General features: G+C 42.8%; 1 protein-coding gene across 1 annotated transcript in view; it reads left to right on the top strand.

Annotated features, from left to right (window-relative positions):
* TRIM71 (tripartite motif containing 71) overlaps nucleotides 1–7,789 on the top strand; it is an 18,182-nt gene extending 10,393 nt beyond the window's left edge. Inside the window, exons 2-3 of the mRNA XM_009288634.1 lie at nucleotides 3,327–3,461; nucleotides 6,285–7,789. Of these exons, the coding sequence (XP_009286909.1) occupies nucleotides 3,327–3,461; nucleotides 6,285–7,736 (1,587 nt within the window). The 3' untranslated portion in view covers nucleotides 7,737–7,789. The remainder of the gene's footprint in view (nucleotides 1–3,326; nucleotides 3,462–6,284) is intronic.
* Nucleotides 7,790–16,959: the final 9,170 nt, after the last annotated feature.

Raw genomic sequence — 16,959 nt, 5'->3', positions numbered from 1 at the left:
AAAGCTCTTGGCTTTTGCTTCCGATAGATAACTTGCCTATTACGTTCCCTCTGCACCATACCACTGCCTGCTGCTGTGTGTTTGATGCTGGTCAGCCTTCCTAGGCTGTTCAGCCTGTTTTTGGCAGAGTGCAGGATCATGTGAATTTGACCAAAACTTTGCCGATATCCTGGACAATATTAGAGCCTTGGTGTTTTGGACATTCTTCATTGATCTGGGCTGTTCAGACTCAGGCAAGTAAAAACAAATCCAGATTATGACATGAGTTGTTGGTAGACAACCTTGTGCTGTTGAGTACAGTTACTTGCCCTACCATAACTGGTTCCTACAGATGAAAGATCACAGTATCCACAGAAAATTAATACCTCTCCTGCTATGATGGAGTTCTTGAAAGGTGGCCTCTGGTTTTGGTGAAGAATTGTGAGGGAGGTTGAGATTGCTATAAGGTATGAGGAAAGCATACACACAGATCACTGTCCTAGTAGGTACTGCTGTACAAAAAGCTCAAACGAGCAAACCAAGACTTTCATGCTTTCACAGACATGCTTGCTAGAATTGGAATATGAGTGGATAGCATAATTTCCCTAACACCTCTCAAGGAGATACCTGTTTCTCTTTGCAAGAGAAGGAGGGTGTTTTGCTGTACTTGACAAGAATCCAGGTCTGTTTTGGAAGAAATACGTATCTTCCCTGCAGTAGAAGCTGGTTCTGTATTTGAATGGCAAAGTAGAGATGATAGAGGCACAGTATTCTTACATGTGGACTTTTCCAGCTAGGACTGAGACTTACTGGCTTTTATGAAGCCTTAATCTGTGCCCAGTTGTGACTTCATGTCTGCTTTGCTAATTGTTGTAATGAGATTTTTACTTTCTGTCAACTTGAAGTGTTGAGTCAAATTTGTCTGCCAGAAGCTTTGTGTGAAGGCAGGTTAGGTCTGCCTCCAGTGGGACTGGGATACTTAGGCTGTCCATGAGTTTGAAGACATTCCCTGTTGAAAATGTAGGTAAGATGACTGGGGAGTTGCATGAAGGAGGAACAGCTGAAATACTGAGCCCTGTGCTGCAGAGGGGCTGTCAGGTAGCACTCCTATTTTCCTCTGCCAGTTTGCAAGAGACTTCTCTTGGATTAAAGATCAGAAACATTGCCTTGTCTTATTTTCTCAGGGTTGTCTTAATCTTGTCTCCAGAGACTAATCACCTGACCAAGTTAGTCTTTCTTTTCCTTTCAGTTCTCTACTCCTACGTGACCTGGAAGAATACATCTAATTCAAACTAGTTGTCTTACAATAATTACCTGGAATGAAAATGTCCAAGTAACAGTACACTTCTGGTTTTATGTTTTAGCATTCCCACTGTTGGCATAAACTAGATGCTGTTGAACTTGCCGGATCAGACTTTGAAAATACTAACAACTAATTCCATAAAAGATAACAAAAAGCCCTATCTGATTTTCTAGACAAAGCTGGATCACATTGGGTGGTTCATAGATTGTTGCATCAGGTGGTTCTTAGATTGGTACATACTCGCATACAGAATTAAACTGAGGATATTTTCCATGAGGCCCTGAATGTACAGTAAAGCCTTTAAATTACATTTTTGCCCACTTTATCAAGCCTGCATTTCTGAAGATTAAAGATGCCTTCTGCCAGAGCATTCCCTGGCTACCTAGTCTGAAACAGCTCAAGCTCTGAAATGGAGCAGTTCCTCAGACCAGAGTGAGGGAAAGGTGTTGTAAAGTCTGTCTAAAATGCTGTATTTAAAAACAAAATACCCATGGCTATTTCCATGGCTTTCAGTATGTAATGTGAAAAATGGAGGTGAGTTTGAGTTAGGTTCTTGGCTTTTAACAACTTGTTGAGCAGCTACAGTCATGTGTAGTGTGTTGGTAGGGGTTTAGATGTCTTGTGTATGTTGCTTAATACTAAAATTCTGGAAATAAAAACTGTGTGCCAAGTTTATTAAAAGAGAAAAAAGTAAATGCTTGATGGTACAGTCACAGAATCACAGGATGGTTGAGGTTGCAAGGGACCTCTGGAGGTCTTGTCCAACCCCCCTGCTCAAGCAGGGCCACCTAGAGCCGGTTGCCCAGGACCATGTCCAGACAGCTTTTGAATGTCTCCAAAGATGGAGACTCCCCAGCCTCCCTGGGCAGCCTGTGCCAGGGCTCGGTCACCCTCATGGTGAAAAAGTGTTTCCTGATGTTCAGAGGGAACCTCCTGTGTTTCAGTTTGTGTCCATCGCCTCTGGTCCTGCCACTGGGCACCACTGAAAAGAGCCCGGGTCTGTTCTTTTTGCACCCTCCCTTCAGGTATTTGTATACATTGGTAAGATCCCCCCTGAGCTTTCTCTTTTCTAGGCTAAATACCCTCACATACCATCATTTTGTTCTAGAATTTTGTAACTAATAAACTAGTATCTTTTTAACCCCTTAGAGCTTCACAGCCTCATTGCATGTTAATGCTGGTTCGCTGTATGACAAAAAGGTGTTGAAAAGATTCAGTTAACTGATGCTATCGAACCTTTTCCATTGGGAACAGTGATCCTTCAGATTTGCCTGCTCTTTATCTTGTTTGGTTTTATGCCCTTTTCTGTAATATTTTGTGAAACTGGGAGCAGTTTGGGAAGGACTTTTCAAGGAAACAATTTTTTCTTTGAGGGGAGAAAAGAGACATGTTCCTTCCAGGTGCATTCTGTGTATTTGCAGAATACTACTGCAGAATATTTTTAAGATACTAGTGTTACAAGGTTATGTTAGAAAGAATTTGGTCTCTATCCAAGGTGTGAATAACTATATGAAAGCTTTTTAATGATAACTATCTAATCTTTGTTTTTTCTTCTAAAACTGATTAACGTCACATTCTGTTAGGGGTACTTCTGTGCAGCTCAGATGCATAGATAAAACAGTCTATTCCCTACAGTGTCATTTCTTACTAGAAGCAGAACAATCACACAACAGTCTGAACCATTTTGAGGGACAAGACAAACCGGGTTCTCTATATGTAGGAAAACATGAGTATGAATTTCTGCGCGAGTCTCTTGTTTGAGTTCATACTAGCTGCTTGCTGGAATTGCACAGAGAATTTAGTCCTGTGGTGCATGGTACAATGAAGGTGTAAACTCCATGTAATAGATGTATTAAAAAAAATTATGTCAGTTTTCAGGCTCTGATGTATGAAATGGGCGAAGGCCTGGTAAAAAAACAAACAAACCAAGAGTTGTCACTTTATGCCTTCACCTGAAGGTAGTGAAATGTAAGCAGTATTCCTCTGATGCATTGCTAATTGGTTTGGTTGAGCCCTAAGTGTGCTGTCTTTTTTTTCTCCCCAGCTGAGTATTGAACAGGCCCAGGCTGTGGCAGAGCAGGTTGAGATGAAAGCGAAGGTGGTACAATCTGAAGTCAAAGCAGTGACTACTAGACATAAGAAGGCCTTGGAAGAGCGGGAGTGTGAGCTGCTCTGGAAGGTATGCACCTTACATTTGTGGTTTGAACTGCTGACAAGTGCCTTTTCAAACTGAAAACATGCTTTTTAATGAGTACGTGGCCAGATTCTGATATCCTTCCAACGAACACTGAATTGAAACACTACAGTTTACTGTGAACTCACTTTTCTGTAGGTAGCAGGATGCTGGATTCCGGCCCTGGTTGGTTTTGTGCTGAATTCTCTTAATCTGAGAAACTGGTTGGGTTTTTGTAGGGACTACGGTATCCTCATGCGAGCTCAGCCCCACAAGTAGGGTGGGCACTCCCCCTGCTGGCTCAGCAGCTATGCCTTGCATCTCGGTACTGACCGGAGAAGAGATCGCCGTTAAACACCTTGTTTAAAAATGTCTATAAAACCTTTTTAATACGTTGCTGTAGTAGGTATGTAGTATATGGGGTTTCTTACATGATCCACTTCCCATAAAGAAAGGAAAGGAGCAAAGCTGTATATGCTGTGTCCTTTTTTAGAAAGACTAGTAGAAATTCTGCAAGACGTAACTTTCATTGTCCCCACACCTAAAAACTTACTTTACCCTTGATCAAGGTAGTGTTCCTCTGATTTTGGGGTTTTTTTTTACTAGTAGAAGAAATGAATACTCTCTAGCAAGAGCATCTGCACAATCCCAAACTCCTGCACTCACTTCAGCCATGAGGCATGTGTGGTATTTTGAGAGGAGGAAAGCAAGTAACAGCGAAGTTTCTTATTCTGGAAAGGTAACTTAGTGGTCATGGCTCTTCTCTGCTTGTTCAGCACAGAGTAGTTTAGATTGGCCCTTTGGGTCCCACTTGTAGAATTGAACAGAAGCCCACTCTCTGCTGTTGGATTAGGTCTTTTAGATCAGTGAGTCAAACTGACTTGTCCTATGACCACGTGATTGCTAAGTACTGGTATAGGGGAGCAAAAATGCGTGGTCAAGATAGGAAAAGTTATAGCAGCATTCTCAATTTACTCCTAAATACGCAGTCGCACCAGATAAAGCGTGGCAGGAAACCAGGTGCTGTGTGGCCACTGCCTATACTAGCAGAGCCAGGCATGGTGGCATGTACGTGTGGTTGGTGAGGCGCACATGCTGCCAAGAAGCAGAGCCATCCTGCTAAAGTGCTTCTCCCTGCCTCTTCTCCATCCACACTGACTGGAACAGTAATTTTCTGGTTTAATATCTGTTGCCAGCAAAATGACCACTCTGGTAAGAGTTTATTGTATGGAACTACAACTACTCTAGCTACAGTGAGACTAATCCCCTAAAAGAGAGGTTTGTTTTTCTGTAGTTCTTTTATAAGTGTCAGTGGCAAGATTAAAAATGCACTTTATATAGTTACTGTACTTCTAATGCTGCTTTTTCTGAGGTATTTGGATTGAGGGAGATGAGCTCACTTTCCACGGTTAGCCTTCCCCAAGAAGCTTGGCAGCCTTCTCTCTTGAGGTATTCCTAGTACAGGACAAGTAAGAGCTGCCCCTAAGCTATTTGTATCCCAAGAGGCTGCATAAATGCACTTTATTGCACTGAGAGCAAGTTTTCTACAGATTATAAAACATTATTTTAAGAAGGAAACTTGGTGGTGGTGGTAAATCATTCTAGCAAAAAATGCTGAGTGTATTAAGCCCTCATGTGAAGCATGTTAGTGAATAATTTTGGGTACCAAAGCTGAGGCCAAGGATTAAGCTGAGACCTAAGATTAGTAACCTCTTTTGGAAATCTATTGGAGGAAGCATCTCTGACTCTTTTTTTTTTTTTACCAGTCTGGTAAAACCTGCATGCCTTAACTTTAAATGAAATAGCCTATTTGTACATCTGTTATCTAGTCAGTGTATAACCAAGGAATCTTCAGCCAGTGAGTTGTCCCTCGTTAAAATACATTGCTGGTATTGTTCTGCAGCCAAGCAGGTATTCAGACACAAGAACATGTATTTTTGCAACAATAAAGCAATTACATGTTTTGTTAGTTTTACAAGGCAGGTGTCTTTGCCAGCTGGTCTAAAGTGATTTTTCACGAGTATATATAAACACAGGCTTATATAAAATATTCGCAAATGAGCCATTTTTGCTTGAGCTTAAGTCCCCCAAGCAGGGACTGGCAGCAACCTTCTGTGTCATTTGAAGTGACATTATAAAGCATCGTTGTAAAGCACTAGCTTGGCATGACTGCCAGTATTTGCAAGAAAATATTAAAATAATTGGACCCTAAAAATCCCTGGAGATAGATGTCTAGTATTATCCAGTCACATGAAAAGAGTTTTGGCAGGCAGGGGAATGACAAGAGCCCATGTGCATTACCTGATGCTGACTCCTAGCTTCAGCTTTGTGTGATAACAGCCTACCTTCTGAAATTGGTCTCGATTCTGGTTAGAGAAGCCTAAGCCTCTGCTCTTTCTTGAGAGTCTGAGTAACCTCTGTCCTCCCTGGAGTCTAAATAAGATGTACCTTCGGATGATCTGTCAAGTACCTTGCAACTAGAAAATAGAATAGCATTTGAGGAAGCAAATTGTTATTAGTAAGCAAGTGACTCTTCCTTTCAAATGGCACTCTGATGCAGCAGATCTGCAGAGTAAGAATGTATGACTTTTGGCTGGAGGATGGGAGAGAATAATAATCCTGAATTGGGATAAATAATTACTTTTCCTCATTTCTGCTTCTCTACATCACAGCTTTTAGAGGCTTGTTCTGCAGTTCTGTGTCAACATGCTGCAACAACTGCACAACCAGTTTTTATGTAGAAGAGCGACATTAGGAAATGTTTCTGTGTTACTGGTTGCCTTTCCTGATGTAAGTGTGCTTTTTCTCTCCCTCCCTGTGCCCCCCAAGGTGGAAAAGATTCGTCAAGTCAAGGCTAAGTCACTCTACTTGCAAGTTGAAAAGTTACGTCAGAACCTAAATAAGCTGGACAACACCATTAGTGCTGTTCAGCAGGTCCTGGAGGAGGGTCGTACCATGGATATTCTTCTGGCTCGGGACCGCATGCTGGCTCAGGTGCAGGAGCTGAAGAATGTGAGAGGCCTTCTCCAGCCACAGGAAGATGACAGGATCATGTTCACTCCCCCTGACCAGGCACTGTATATGGCCATTAAATCAATGGGCTTTGTCAGCAGTGGGGCTTTTGCTCCTCTGACCAAAGCCACTGGGGAAGGCCTCAAGCGTGCGCTGCAGGGCAAAGTGGCCTCTTTCACAGTGATAGGCTATGACCACGATGGTGAGCCTCGCCTTTCAGGAGGTGACATGATCTCTGCAGTGGTGATGGGCCCGGATGGAAACCTTTTTGGGGCAGACGTCAGCGATCAGCAGAATGGGACCTACCTCGTCAGCTATCGTCCACAGCTAGAGGGAGAGCACCTGGTATCTGTGATGATGTGCAACCAACACATTGAGAACAGCCCCTTCAAAGTTGTGGTGAAATCTGGGCGCAGCTACATAGGCATAGGGCTGCCGGGGCTCTCCTTTGGCAGTGAGGGAGACAGCGATGGCAAACTCTGCCGCCCCTGGGGGGTTAGCGTAGACAAAGAAGGCTACATCATTGTTGCTGACCGCAGTAATAACCGCATCCAGGTGTTCAAACCATGCGGGACCTTCCATCACAAGTTTGGCACACTGGGCTCCCGGCCGGGCCAGTTCGATCGCCCTGCCGGCGTGGCCTGTGACATCTCACGTAGGATCGTTGTGGCTGACAAGGACAATCATCGCATCCAGATCTTCACGTTTGAGGGGCAGTTCATTCTGAAGTTTGGGGAGAAAGGAACAAAGAACGGGCAATTCAACTACCCATGGGATGTGGCTGTCAACACAGAGGGCAAGATCCTGGTCTCTGACACAAGGAACCATCGCGTTCAGCTGTTTGGGCCCGACGGCGTGTTTCTTAACAAGTATGGCTTCGAAGGGGCACTCTGGAAGCACTTTGATTCCCCCAGAGGTGTGACTTTCAATCATGAGGGCCACTTGGTAGTGACAGACTTCAACAACCATCGCCTTCTGGTCATCCATCCAGATTGCCAGTCAGCACGTTTTCTGGGCTCGGAGGGCACCGGGAACGGCCAGTTCCTGCGCCCACAGGGAGTGGCGGTGGATCAAGAGGGGCGCATCATCGTGGCCGATTCCAGGAACCACCGGGTGCAGATATTCGAGTCAAATGGTAGCTTTTTATGCAAGTTTGGCACTCAGGGAAGCGGCTTTGGTCAGATGGACCGTCCTTCAGGTATAGCCGTCACCCCTGATGGCATGATTGTTGTGGTCGACTTCGGAAACAATCGAATTCTCGTCTTCTAATCTGTGTTTGAATTAGGAAGAAACTGTCTCAGGGAAATTCTTCTAAGAGAAAATGAAAAAATACAACGTTAATTCAAACCTACCTCATCTTTAATTTTTTTACAGATGAATGTACTTATCTTTTCTGCAGGGAGTGAGCCTGTAAAGTTAAATTCTATCTACCTCATTGTCCTCCCTTCCCTCCCCGGTTTCTCGCCCCCTCCCCATCCCCACACACTCACAGTTTGGAACATTTTACCTCTCCCCCGATGGGGTTTCATGCACAAACAAGTGTTGCTGTGCACATTAGGTGGTTTGTGTGGCGAGTTCTGTAGACTAAGCCAAAAAAGGCTCTGTGTAACTTTTTTAATGGAGAAAATGGTAGTAGGCGTTTGTAGAGAATTTGTGTTCTTGACCATACTGCAGTTCTGTGGGTGGGGACATGGGAGGGGGGACTTTTGTTTTTTTTTGAATTGCTGCTGCAGCAGAGAACTTTTTCCTGTTCTCCTTTTTATACCTCAGTGTGTTTGATTTACTGGTGAGCACAGCGTCTCGTTCCCAGATGACTTTGAACGTTTTGCGAAAGTGAGTGGGATTCACTCGCCGGGAAGAGCAAGTTTGCATCTTTTTGGCATTTCTGTGTATTTTTTTCTGAAACACAGTAATCCAACAGCACAAAGTGAAGCTGATGAAAATGCACAAAAATTCTTTAAGTTTAAACCAAATTGTTCATTTTAGTGGCTTAGTGCGGTCATTGTAAAGTTTAGATAAAAAGCAAGGCTTCCTTTAATGTATCCTGTCATTGAGTATTTCTTTTTACCCTTTCACCTGAAAGCTAAATTAGTTTTAAAAAAAGTTACTGTTTCTTTTATCAGTGCGCCTAATCTGGATAACAGAAGAGGTTACAATGAGCATTGAAACAGGGAAAATCAAACCCTTTTGATTTACTTTCGTGTGAAATGACTAGTTTTTTTTTCCCCTCCCCATAGAGAGACTTTAAGGGAGTAACGTTTGATGGATTTGTTAGAACAGAAGTGGTACCTTTTTCCAAAAGTAAGAAATAAGCACAGCTTTGGAGATTCAGGGTGCGTTTTGGAGAAGTCAACAGGTTTTTTGTGTTTAAAGAGGATTGCAATAACTCTCAGTGACAAAAATATTTTTTTCATCTTCTGGCTTCCCCAAAGAGCTGGACTGAAAAATTTGGGAAGGTTTACTGTAGTTTTTAGGGTGGGGTGGGCCTGTGGCTCCGTGTATCTCTTGCTACAGATCCAAGTGAAAAGTTACCAGTACCAGCATAAGGCAAACTGCATCAAGATGAAACTTTGCTGCTTTTTTCCAGGGCAGTACCAAAGAATTCTGTGTAAAATAAATGTATATGATCCTTAAAAGCTTGGAGGCAGGGGGAAGTTAGCCCTTTCAGGGATATTAAAAAAAAAAAAAAAAAAAAAGCTTTTCTGAGAGGTGGAAACTTTTTGGGAGAATAGAGAGATCTCTAACAAAATGTGACTTTGAGTCCCTGGAAGCATTTGGTTTTATTCTTCAATTTCTTGCATTCCAGTTTAGCTGTTAATGCAGATATGGTCTCTACAGAGCTGTTGCTTCACCCTCTGGATAAGGCCTTTGGTGGCAAACAAGAATGGTTAAAGTAGGGAACCAGAGGGCTTTTCTGTCTCTCCGCGATGGAAAAATTCATGTATCGGTACTCTTAGGCTTGGAGATGCCATGGGATTTACCTTACTGTTTGCAAGAGGAGATCTCTGAAACATAAACATGGTCGTTATCAAAAAGTCTGAAGAGCCTTAACCATCCTCCAAGGAAAGGGTTCATCTCTCTGCCAGCCACCATGCACAAAAGTGACCTGAGATTGAGAGGCTCTCTACAAGTTTGTGAGAAATCACAAGGTGCACTTTCCTTCTTGCTGCTCTTCCCCTCCAAGGAATGTTAACTTTCTGGGTTTTGTAGAAATCCTGATGATGTGTGCAGACAGATAGCTGCCACTTAGAGGAGGCTTAAACTAAAGGACCAGAAAGAGACAGACAGATTCATGAGATGGCAAAACCTCTTTTGAAAGAAGGGTGAGGAAAAACACCTAAATTAAGATAAAATAACTGTGCTGCCTTTCAGCCAAAGCCTCAAGGAAGCAAACTCTTCAAAGCAGTGTGTTTCAGTTAGGCTTAATCTTAGGATAGCATGGTTTAAAAATAGTCGTGAAAGGATAATCTTTTATACAGATGTCTGTCACTAAATTTGTGTGGTCACTCAAAATATGGGTATGAGAGAAAGCTAGTTTACCTTCTGCTTTTTCAAGTTCTGCTTGTGTACGTGTCTCCCTTCTTGGGGGTGGCCTTACAGTTGTGACAGATGTCCATGTTTGTCTTGTATTATTCAGTCCAAGAATTATTTGCAACTTGGGCTGTGAAAACTAATAGTCTGCAAGATATAGATACCAAAGAAAACTGGTTTTAAAAGCTTTAATGTTTAGTTTGCAGTGTCCTTGCATTTATCCTATCATGTCTTAAAAATGCCAGGTCTCTTAATATCTTGACCGGAGTGGCTGATGGTGTTGGAGTATGCTAGAAATGCTCTCGTGCTTTAATGCTTGTTGGGTCCTCCCCTTCTCTAGGACTAGAAGGGAGTTGTTTTCCAGGCATTAAAAAAAAGTTAAGTGTGCATTCAGGATTGTTTTGAACTGCAGAAACCTTTTTGCCCCTCTCCAGCCTGCACCGTGTAGAAGGTGACGGAGACTGAAGTTGCCCTTTGCTATTGTGTATGGAGCCATTGCACAAACCCCCAGTCCAGCTCTGTCAGGAAGAGGAACGACTTTAACTCTTTCTAAGTTGCCGTCTAATTCAGTGGGATTTGCTTACAAACCAAACCTCAAGTGTTTGACCTCACGTGTTGGGGAGCTTTTTCGTTTCAAAAACACTACTATTTAGCTAACCAAAATAATTCCGTATCTTTGTCATAGATAGTGCTAAGCACACTTGGTCTCATTGAAAAGTGGTAGTGTAGCTTATAAAATGGAGCGTTTTATATGCAATGAAAATAAGTAGCGATAATATACAATGCCAACATCAGATGCCCCATAGGGGCTTTTAAAAAGTAATACTTAAACGAGATTCAAACTTCGCTCTGTTTTCCCATGCATGTTCTCAGGTTAATGCCCCAGTATCATAATACACATTGGTGCAGAGAGAAAAAGCAAGGCTTTGAAGCTGGATTGCAAACTGAACAAGCATTCAGAGTAATCTTCTGAACTAGTGGAAATGGCCTGGAGAAGGGTGAGGTGAGCTTGTGCCTCTTTCTCTTAGCTCTGACATTGGGGAACAACAGATGTGGGTGACAGGCCTGTCCACTAGAACTCCCAAAGGAATTTCACTGTGCCAGGTTAAACCAGTGGCTCTCGGTAAACTTTTTGCTTGACAAAATGTTACCAGCAGTCAGTATGGCTGTTTTGGGTTCGGCCTATGAAGCAATCTTGTCCTTTCTCAGAACTATTTAAGCAGGAACTTCAGTAGCAAACTGAAGCAGACTCAGTACTTGATAACGCAGGTCCTTCAGATAATTCACTCCTTTTTATTTAGTACCTTTTAAATGTAACTTATTTAAGGAAGCCCATGAACCTTAAACTTGTAAAGAAAGCAAGGGAAGGATGACAACACCTGAAAACTAATGCATGTTGGGACCAGATGTAACCACGTTGGGAGAAAGAAGAACAAGGCATTTGGATGTGGCATTCCTTTGGAATTGCAGGAAAATGGGCCCAGTCTGTTATGTTACAGTTGAACCAAAATTAATTTCTGAAGAGAGCAGGCTTATAGGCTTATCTTGCCATAACTTTGATCTTAAGATTTCTTTGTTCAGTTCTGGTTTAAAAAAAAAAAAATTGTGCCAAAGTGTTTTGTTTGTTTTTTTTAAAAGGAGTGTAAGCCAAATGGTGCCAAAAGGTAATAGGGTATTTAAAAGTAGAGATATTTAGACAAACAGTTAGGAGCTGTATAAAAAATGAACACTGGTACTTGCGTTAGACAAATATTGTACCTTTGGTCTTTGAGTCCTTGGGAGTTTGAAACTGAGTTTGCTGTGGTACAAACTGGAGATGCCACTAGCTTTTTCTTGAAGTTCTACCTCACTTTGCAGAAGTAAATCATCTACCTCAATTTAGCATCAGACAGGTTTGAGAAATAATTGAGAATCTGCCTGGGGGAAGGATTCATCCTGCCTGTTGGACAAGCATTTTAATTGAAACAGAGATACTAAGTGTGTACAATGTGGTGAGTGCTTGCTTTTGTTTGCTTTTGGTTTTGCTGCCTGCCCATGGAAATACTAAGCTGCCCTTGCTAGAGAATCTGTAAATAAAACCAAATGTTCAGGCAAACTGGACTGAGATACCTGAAACACTTTTGAGATTGTTCCGTTTTCACTACGAAGTATGGAAATGTAAACTTTTTTCAGTATTATGACACTACTAGCTGACATGACATACTTCATGTTCATTTGCAGTGTTCTTATGTCCGTAAGACCTTTAGGTCTTCTCTCTACAAGAGAAAAACTTTTATGCATGCCTACAAATATGTCCTGGTTGGAAAGACTGATTGTTATGATTGCTGTAAACACAATGCTATACCAAATGCTTGAAGGGAATAAGATCCTGATTTTTTTTGACTTGGTGATTGTATTAGTAGCTTTCTTGACTCAATGGGATTTTTTCCACCATGACAAAGCAACCAAGTTCCTATTCCTGGAGGGCAGTTTAGGTTCAGACATTCTCAGGAGAGGCAGTTTAAAACCAGTATGTTGGGGTTTTATGCAACTTTAATGGTGACATGCAACATGCCCCTTGTTTTACCTGTGGAGTAAAGTTGCAGAAGCACATTTTCAGATTACTATATTGAAAAAAATCTTTTTTCCTCCCCTGCTCATATTAGGGGGTGACAGAAGTGGGTACAGGAGACCCCTAATAACAATAGGCTGTGTTGGGTTTGGTAAATGTTATGGTGGAAAACGTACATTGATGTCTCTAAGTGATCTTACGGGTTAACGAGCCAGACTGGCATCTTTTTCCATCATTGTTTAACCAATAATGGTTCTAAAAATGCTTTGTGTACCTGCATGGTCTTAGACCTTCTATTAATGATTGTATCAACTTACAAACTCAGGTAGATAATTTTTTTAAGCTCTTTTCGTAGAGCCTTACTGACTGAATGTTAAGTGTCTGTGTAGTGATGTAGTTAAGTAACTTCCTTTTGAACTACCAGACTAGTTTAAAAAAAAAAAGTCCTTTTATAGGTTTGTAGAGTACTTTTCAGACAATGTAGTAGTTTTTCCTTCAGAGGGAGAGATGTCTGTTTCTGGGTTTTGTTTTTAGTTTCTTTTCTAAAATGACTAAAAAGTTTTTAACTAGTTTGTAAGGTGTGCTTAGTCACCTGAGTTGGTGGGGGTTTCTTACTGTATGTGACTCTTGTTTGTACTGTGCATTACCTGTCATGCGCTGCTTGGTTCGTGCACAATTCGTTGGGAGTAGTGAGGGTGTTGAACACACGCCTGCAACTTAAGTCGAGGAGAAATTGGAAGTCTTGAACAAAATGAAGGTCGTCCACATGAAACCCCAATGTCACAAACGTGCATTTTTTTTTTCCCCCCTCATTCAATTGATTGAAGCTGTATGGCCCTGTCTTAAAACTTCATTACCAGTGTATAAGTAGCGTTGCCTCAGTGCAGGTTTGCATCAGGATCCAGAATGATTTTGTCAGTCCTTGGATGTTGGGCATCTTGAGTCGTTTGGTTTTGGAGTTTCCTCTTCTGTTGCAGTTGTTTCTCTTCTACTTTAGTGATTAATCATGCTGCTCCCCTAATAATAATAAAAATGTCTCAGCAGGACAGACAGTGCTCTGCTTTTAATGAGCTGCCCAGAGCTTTTATATCTAATTGATAATGAAACAGGCTGTGACAAGAACTTCCATGCTTCAAAAAGGGCATCACATTTCTACTTGGACAAAAAGTGACATTTTTAGATGTCAGATGTCGAGTACTGCAGAGAAGAAAGCATGACAGGTTATGTGCAAACTTTTACGTAGAATAAGTGAGCAAAATGTTAGAACCCTTGTGTTAATGGAGGCTTCTGAATGTATCTTTGTGGTCCATAGGGAAGGCTGAAGGATGTAGCAAGGAGACGATGTATCAGCTACTGGCAGCCTTAAAACAAAGTCAGTGTCTCTCTGGACTTTAAAATGTTCCTATGCAGTTAATTTTATTTTTGTTTAATCAAATAAATGTGAGGAGTTTTTTTTCATGGCAAATCTGTCTATGTGTGTTTCTGTATTACCCAGCCAAAGCCTCCTCTTCTGTTTGGATGCAAAAAAGCTCTTGCCTGAATTTGAACCTGGGCTGCCTCCAGGTGATGACTACTGAAAACTTTAACCACAGGCACCTGCTTTGAAAGGAGAGATGAGAAATGTTGGGGTGTGATGGAGGGAAGTGTGGTTTAAAACAAAAAAAGTAGTTTTGATGCAGTGTCAAACTCCTACTTGTCTGGTCTATTAAAAAAACAGCCTCACTGTCATGATTGGAGGAAATGGCTTTGATACTGGACTCACTCCATGCAGTTTTTCCAGGAAGTTTCTGGTTTAACCTTGGGTCGTTCACTTCCAGGTTTCCATTTCTTCACCTTTGCAACTGTGAAAGTAATGCTAAAGCAACTGAGGGAAAAGGCAAAAGCAGACTGTGACTCTAGGGCAATGCCAGCGAGGGAGACAGGTTCTTGACTGCTCCCTTCGTTGATGTGTTTTGATATTTATTTTTCCCCTCTGTTAATGGTAAAACGATGAAACCCAACCACTGCTCACCGCTCTCTTCAAGTAGCAGTGCTACAGGCAGGAGGGAAAAATCCCAGAGCTGCTCTGGTCAATGCAGCTGCCTTAGGGCAGAAGAGCAGGCATTGTTAGGGGAAGAGTGTGGGGCTGAATGCTTCTGCTCACATGCAAATGCAGCTGTGATTGATAAGATGTGCGGTAGCTGGGGAACAACAACTGCATCCTTGATGGAGGGGAGCGTTGGGTGCCTCCGGGTGGAGCTGGGCACTGCTGAAGCAAGGCATTAGCATCTTTTGCATGTGAATGTCCCGCATTCCTGGGGGGTGGGGAAGGGCAGAGAAGAATCTCCTCTATTCAGGGCCCGGGACCACACAGCAAGCATCTTTAACCTTTTTTGTATTTAATCAGTCAATCTGCTGTGACTTGAGGGATGTATCAGCTCCTGTTCTCCCTTCTTTCAGAAAGGTGATCTCTACACCCTTTTTCCTGATTTTTTTTTTTTTTATTCTTAATACTTCTAAACAGCTTGCCCCTACCTGAGGACAGAGTGGGTGTCACCTCCTACAGCAATAGAAAAGTTATTGAAGAAGTCAGCTCCTTCGTCATTACTCTGAAAGCCTTGAAAAGTAGCAAAGCCAGTTGTCTAGCAGAAGAGGGATAGTAGCAGTTCTCAAGCTTTCTGCTGTACTGCTTCATGATGGCTAGCTTCCTCCTGAGGGGACACATGCTTGTATGCATTCTACAACTTGTTTAATAAACTTACTGTTGTTCTTCTGTCAGTTGTGGCTTGTTTGTTCAAGATCTTGGGGGCAAACCCAGGATATCTGCACTACCTAATGCTCAAGTTACTGAGAGCAGGACCTGCATCTCAGGTGCCCCCTTGAAAGTGTGACCTTCCTGGTGGGGACTGGAGGCAAAGTACAATGCCAGCAGCACAGGGAGATAAGGTGTTATCCCAGCTCTACCCTAGAGATTATCTGGGCAAAGTCTCAGACTAGCTGAAATAACACAAAACTGCCAGGGAGGGGAAGTGAGGGGAGCTGGGCTGGATGCTGGGCTCTGATTATCTTATGCCTGTCTTAAGTCCCAAGGCAGGATGGCTCACCTCTTCTCCTATGCTCACAATAAGGAACCAGAGGGTCCTTGCTTACGCTGCTATCTTAAAACCTCTTGGTTTGAAGAAACTTTTTGAAAGAAAGAGGTATTCCTCTAAAGTGGAAACTGTGTTAAAAAAAAAAAAAAACCACCACCAAAAAAACAACCTCCATCCAGCTAAAGCAATAGCATTCCCAGCACTGATCCTGTCAGAGCACCCACTGCCTCTTGCAACTATTGCCCTACACCCCCACCTTGCTGCACTGACCAAGGTTCAGCAGCTGTACTGGGTTTTGTCCTTGCTGACCAGGCAGCTCTTAGACCTTTCCTGTTTTGGCAAACTGCCTTTGGCTCTTGCCACCCATTGAGCCCATGAGGCAGGAGAAGCAGGCAGAGCCCCTCTAGTTCATAGCAGAGAAGCACTGCAGCCTGCAAGCAGCAGAAGGGACCACTTACCAACCTGCTGTCACACCCACCCACCATGTAGGGTATTACAAGGCAACAGATACACCCTGGTCACAAGACTCACCACCAGCTCACTCTCCCTCACTCTGAAACTGCCATCTTGACCACACGAATTCAAAAGGGGCACAGACTGCCTTTTTTTGCAAGGGTGGCTTGTACTAACACTATACAAACTAATGACAAGTCACTACTGCTTGGCAGCGTACTGCAGTGCCATGTTGAGGGCTGTCAGGGGCCTTAGTATGTCCTTGCACCACAACCTCTTAGATCCTGTGACCTAACTCTTTCAGGCCAGCAGCACAGCTGCTAGTTTTAAGGAAGAAGGAAGGATTATTTGAAAGACACTGCTAACACTGGGCACTAGGGCCTTGCCCTGTCAACACAAGCTGTGCTACTTGCACTTAAAATAACCTTAATAAGGTAACAACAGGAAACTCAGGGCAGGGAGACACCACCACCCCACCCCATCCCCCACCATCTCGGTGCCTGAAGGGGCAGCTTCAACTGCAGCAAGGACCAAACTCCCAGCTGCTGCAGGGTAGGGGACTGCAGCTACATCAACATAGCAAAGTTGGGCAAAAGCCTCTTCTTCAAGGAATGCAAAACTATAGCTCGTATGTGTCAAAACACAGCAGCCATAGACCCTACACTGCACAACAGCTCAACTGCTATTTCAGCAGGGCTTTAGTTCAGGTAAATTGCATTCCCCTTGCAGTCACTTCCCTCCCCTATAGTCTCTTCCAAAAGAGCTGAATTACACACTTTGTTAACCACGTTTTGGTAAGTAAGTAAACTGCCACTCACATTCAAAATGGATACCAACCTCTCTTCCTTTATGAAATAACCTTTACAAACAGCCCCGGCCTGCCTTT

This window comes from Aptenodytes forsteri, unplaced genomic scaffold, assembly GCF_000699145.1.
Source record: "Aptenodytes forsteri isolate BGI_AS27 unplaced genomic scaffold, ASM69914v1 Scaffold9, whole genome shotgun sequence".
NCBI classification, from domain to species: Eukaryota; Metazoa; Chordata; class Aves; order Sphenisciformes; family Spheniscidae; genus Aptenodytes; species Aptenodytes forsteri.
The sequence above is the reverse complement of the archived record's forward strand: the minus strand, read 5'-3'. Positions and strand labels throughout refer to the sequence as shown.